The 5,243-nt window shown below is 33.8% G+C and overlaps 1 protein-coding gene across 1 annotated transcript; it reads right to left on the bottom strand.

The window, feature by feature from the left end:
• Positions 1–2,172: 2,172 nt before the first annotated feature.
• On the bottom strand, positions 2,173–3,859 carry sf3b6 (splicing factor 3b subunit 6). Its single transcript, XM_004083665.4, has 4 exons — positions 3,707–3,859; positions 3,264–3,382; positions 2,638–2,776; positions 2,173–2,541 (listed from the first exon to the last, which is right to left on the bottom strand). The coding sequence occupies exons 1-4, from the start codon at positions 3,734–3,736 to the stop codon at positions 2,452–2,454; spliced, it is 378 nt and encodes a 125-aa protein (XP_004083713.1). The 5' UTR covers positions 3,737–3,859; the 3' UTR covers positions 2,173–2,451.
• Positions 3,860–5,243: the final 1,384 nt, after the last annotated feature.

The following is a 5,243-nucleotide window of genomic DNA, read 5'->3' as shown; positions in this document are numbered from 1 at the left end:
TGCCGTCTGTTTGATCCAGTTTGACCTAAACCAGGGGTCTGCAACCTTCAACACTTAAAGAAGTCGATTTCTTAATAACCACCACCCAATAGGAGACACAAAGTCTGACTTCACATCGCCCTCGGCAACAAGAATCGAGCAACCACTTCCAATGAAAAGCATGTAAAAGCACGTCTCAGCCTTCCACATTCAAAACTCTTGCGTTTACGTGTAGCTACTCTCATTTTTAAGACCATTTTTGGGATTTACATAGAAACACATTCAAAGTTAAACCAGGTTAGACTTTGACCAATTAGTAGTGACGTATGGATGGCGTCCTGTCTGTAAAGGAATTACTAAACATTTGAAAATCAATTATGGAGGACAAGTTGCGGTTTGAGTCTGACAGGAATGATATGACATCAACGTGCGTCACATGCACATTGGTGTGAACGTAGCATTAGAAAAATAGACACTGACTTGCATCTATGCTAATGTTACTATTATGATCAATATAATGAAACTTGTGTTTTTTGGAATAAACAAAATATAAAGAGAAAATACTATTTTTACAGAATGAAATAGTTTAGAACTTTTAAATAGGGGTTCATATGAGTTCCTTTCAAAATAAAAGACACACTGTGTCACAAAGGATCATCTCAATTCATGTAAATATAGTATTAGGTAGATTAGTGTCAACAGTGATAAACAACCAACAAACAAGAAACTGTTTATTTTACAATTTGTGGTAAAACTCCCCCAGACATCTGATGATCTAATTAACCAAAATTAAATCAGAGCAAATTAAGTGACTTTTACTGTATTTTTGAACCATAAAACACACTTGAAATCCTTTAATTTGTTCAAAAATCAAAAAGTCACTTTGCCCTAATTCTGGTTGGGCTTACTAACCTCAAATTGATTTTGTTTGGTACACGGGACTCAGAATTCTTGTTACGACGTTTTAGTTTGACTTGTGAGACAGTCTTTCAAATGTTTGTGGATGAGTTGAATATAGTTTGAGTTACTTTATTTTTTTTAAATTTACTTGTTTTACTTTACAGTTACTTTTTAGAATTTAAACCTTTTCATTTATCTTTAATCAGAGGCACAATGGGGGAGTAAAAGAGCCACAGGTTACTGACCCCCGGCCTAACAATGATTGCTCAAATTTAGTCATTTTTTGAGTTTTTGCTATTTTAATTGCATATTATTGTCATATATTTCTCCCTTCAGTTGATTTAGTAAATTTTTTGTATAAATGGGGAAAAACATTTAGTGAAATGTTTCATTTTATTGCCCGTTTTTCTTAAAACAGGTGTAGTTTCCTCATGCTGCAACTCAATTTGAAGCAGAGAGCAGCACATTTTACTTCCTGTTACTGGTAGTTTGCCATCTGCAAAGACTCAGACCCAGTCTTCTAAATGAAAAATGATTTAAAAGGGAAAAAAGGGTAATATATAAAAACTTTTTCTGATTTCTCCTAATTCCTTGGTGGTCCAGAGCTTTTTTGACCTTTTCTTCTTTAAAATTTCCCCAATTAATTGATCTTTAAAACTTTTTTGTTGCAATTCTTGATATCAATCTCTTTAGTAAAATCCCAGCTTCTTTTTTTGAGGAAGCACCAGAAATAAAAAAAAAAAGTAACCATAGTTGGTAAAAAGAAATAATACTTAACAATAAAATGTGAAATGAGGAATTTTAAAACAAATGGATAGTCCCATGTAAAAATATAAAATATGATAAAGTGGATAAATTAAAGAATTCAAAATAAATAAAAACTATTAAAACATTTGCTAAAAGGCAGTTGAAAAAGATGGGTCTTGAAGCTTTTCTTAAAAGCAGCTATGCTCTCTGCAGCTCTCAGGTCCTCTGGCTGACTGTTCCGTAAACAAGGGTGTACCCCACCTTTGCCCTACAACAGCTAGGATAGGCTCCAGCAACAAATATAGCAGGTTAAGATGGATGGACGGAAAAGACTGAATGACGGTCAGCTTCTCAAAAGATACTTTTCTGTTTGTGTGTAAATGTGGGGGAAAAAAGAAAAATTAGCTGATGTGACAGGTTTACAAAACAAGAGTAAAGTGAGTTCATATGTGGTGTTTATAAAACAAAAGACAATGGGTTTAAAGAAAAAGAGACATTTATTTTACAATAAATGGGTTTAAACAAACATTACATCCATTGATGTTCTTGGAGCACAAGGCAGAGACCTGTTAACTTTCAAATAAAATTATGTGGGGGGGGGGGAAAGAACTGAACTGAAAACATGCCTGGTTTCACTTCAAATTAAAAGCTCAATTAACATCAGAGAAGTCATTTTTAAAAAAAGCAGACGGCAGGTCATGCATAAAAGGTTGACAAAAGCACCAAAACAAAAACCTGACCAAGCAAAAATTTTCAAAAAAGGGAACATTTGTACAGGTACAGAGAAATCTAAGGTGTGTGAGAAGGTTTTGATAGTCGTGGAGATCATTTGGGAGGGTCTGTGTTGATGCCGTATTTCTCTTTTAGGAGCTTCAACTGCTCTTCCTTCTTCTTTGTGTCCATTTTCTGGAAAGCCTGCAAAAATATGAGCGGGTTGATGGTAAACAGAAAAAAACAAACAAACAAGGAACCAAAAAGGTTGTAAATGGATGAAATAAAAAGCATACGTACTCTGTTGGCGTTGTAGTAAAGAACAACCAGGTAACGATTGCAGACGTTGAAGCCTGACAGGTGATCGCAAGCGTTCTTGGCATCAAATATGTCTTCATAAACAACATACGCCGTTCCTCTGCTTTCAGGTGTGTTACCCCTAAAATACAGCAAAAGCATGAAATGGTCACACATCTTAACCTGTTCCATAATAATATTGTCCTTAAAGACCCACTCTGATGAAAACTGTTTTAAAACATTTTCTCATGGCATTTTTCTGATGAAGGACAACATATATGAAAGAATATTGAGCTTATTTACATATTTATTTTATTGTCTGAAAACATATGAAAAAGTGATCTAAGAGGGACTCTTAAATGATGATAACATGTGAGGGGAACAAACAAAACAAGCATTTTTAATATGATTAATAATGATTTAAATGTCAAATTTAAGCAAATGCTACACCACAGTTTGGAATGAAACGATTTTTTAAATAAATTTTGCTTCTCATTAATACTACCATGTAAAAAAATTACATTTATATATATTCATTGTTAGTAGACGTGGTTGTGTGTTTAGGACAGACATTTTTTTAAATTAAAAATAAACAAATAAAACTGAAGGTATGAAGACAAAACACTTACGTTCGTATTTGACGTATGGGTCCATATTTGCCAAAAATGTCGTACATTTCCTCAGCCGTGATCTTGTAAGGCAGATTTCTTATGTATAGGATTCTGTTCACCTCTGGAGGTAACCGAATCTGCAGCACACAAAAAAGAAATGTGTAACAGAAAGACTAGCATGTAAACAAACGGTATAAGAATTCTTCACTAAAGTGTACCCTCTAACGTGCTAAAACAATAATAATTCTTTAAAATTTTAAGATGACAAAACAATCAATTTTACCATCTCATTTTCAAAATGCCGTATTTATTAATTTTTTTACGTAGCGACGCTATCTTTTAGTAACCAATAGCTGCTAAAGGCTAACGGAGGGCTAATTGTCCCTTTCGTGAGCACCAAAAACCATATTAACATATACTCGTTGTTATATAGTAAAGTTAAACACAAAAATTGACCTTACATTAGCGCGTTTCGCAGCTTGCATAGCCATGATGACAGTTTATTTCGTCTGAACAATAGCTAAACAACAAACACGCAATGCCTTTAGCCTTCACCAGGAAATGGAGGGACAAAACGAAGACGAACATCCGGTTAACGGATAATACCAATAGGTACAGCAATAGGCATGTGCTTCCCTCGTGTGGTTAAAAGAGGAATCACACACATTTTGAGATACTATTAACACAACTTTTTTTAAATTTCTTTGTAATTCTGTTCTTTGACCTAGAAAAAATCAACATGGCCATGAAAGTGGTTTTGTGGTTTCACAAGACACAAGAAATAAAAAGACTTATGTGTACCTCTCTCATCAAAGTGTTGTGCAATGAGATATATGTGTAGGGAAAAGTAAAATTACTTATAAACATCAATAAAATGCAAAACAGTTTTTTTTGTCATTTTTGTGTTAGGAAATTCCCTACACTGACAAAATCTATGTATTTAACTTTTTTGGAGAAAAATATTGGAGATTTGAGCACTAGTTAGAATTGCAGTTTGACCTGTTTACCCACAATTGGGGTTTTGGCGTTAAAATGAATCTACTCCCCTTTTGTGTCTTTTTTTTCTTTAAAGATAAAATCCAAATTCTATACATATTTATGAGGGGGAAGTTAGTAAAAATAACCATCTCTCATAAAAAAACAAACAGAAAACAAAGCTGTGCTTTTAATTTCTTTAAAAAAATACAGTCTAAAAAAGATCTTAATTCAAAGTACTCGATTCCTCTTCTTTTGTGACATTTAAAAAAAAAGCGAGATGACAATCACCTTTATAAATCTAACCACAAATAAAAAATATTTTTTCTCTAAAATGTTCGGAGAAAAAAAACTATATATAGAATATTAAATAGAATTGTGATAAAGTATTACAATATAAAAGAGGAAAAATAAACGACGACATGAGAATAAAGTCATAAAATTATGAGAAAACAAATCAACATGGGGTAATGATTTGTTGAACTGTTGTGCTTTTATTTTCTGCAATTAACAGGTTATGGGTTAAAGAAACGAAAAGAAAAGAAAAAGTATTAGTGCGCAGGCGCCATGTGGGATTTGATGATTCGGTCCGGTAACGGTTGCAGATTACGGCGGGAGTTTTTCCAACGGCAAACTGGCGTCTCTCGAGGAAAATCTAGAAGGGACGTTTTATTGAAGTCTCGCGACGTGGAAAAAGATCGACGGTTGAAGACCAACTCGGCGAGGAGAGCTTTCTTAGTCTGAGATGAATAAACGGGTGAGTTTTAGTTTAACATTTTTTGTAAACCAAAACGATAGCCGAACTCCTCGTATTGACTTTAGTTGTTTTTTTTTATTCGCAAAACGCCCGTTTACAGAAACCCGTCCTCAATGGCTAACCTAGCTTAGCCAGCGGACTGTGCTAGCTGCTGACGGTCCGATTGGATAAATTGTTTAAGTTTTGACCATAGTTACGACAAAAATTGTGAAGTCATAAAAATATATAAGAAAGTAATAATAATAATAAACTCATTGTAGGACTGA

Source organism: Oryzias latipes, chromosome 24 (genome assembly GCF_002234675.1).
Source record: "Oryzias latipes chromosome 24, ASM223467v1".
In the NCBI taxonomy this organism is placed as follows: Eukaryota; Metazoa; Chordata; class Actinopteri; order Beloniformes; family Adrianichthyidae; genus Oryzias; species Oryzias latipes.
This window is presented reverse-complemented; position numbering and strand designations above follow the sequence as displayed.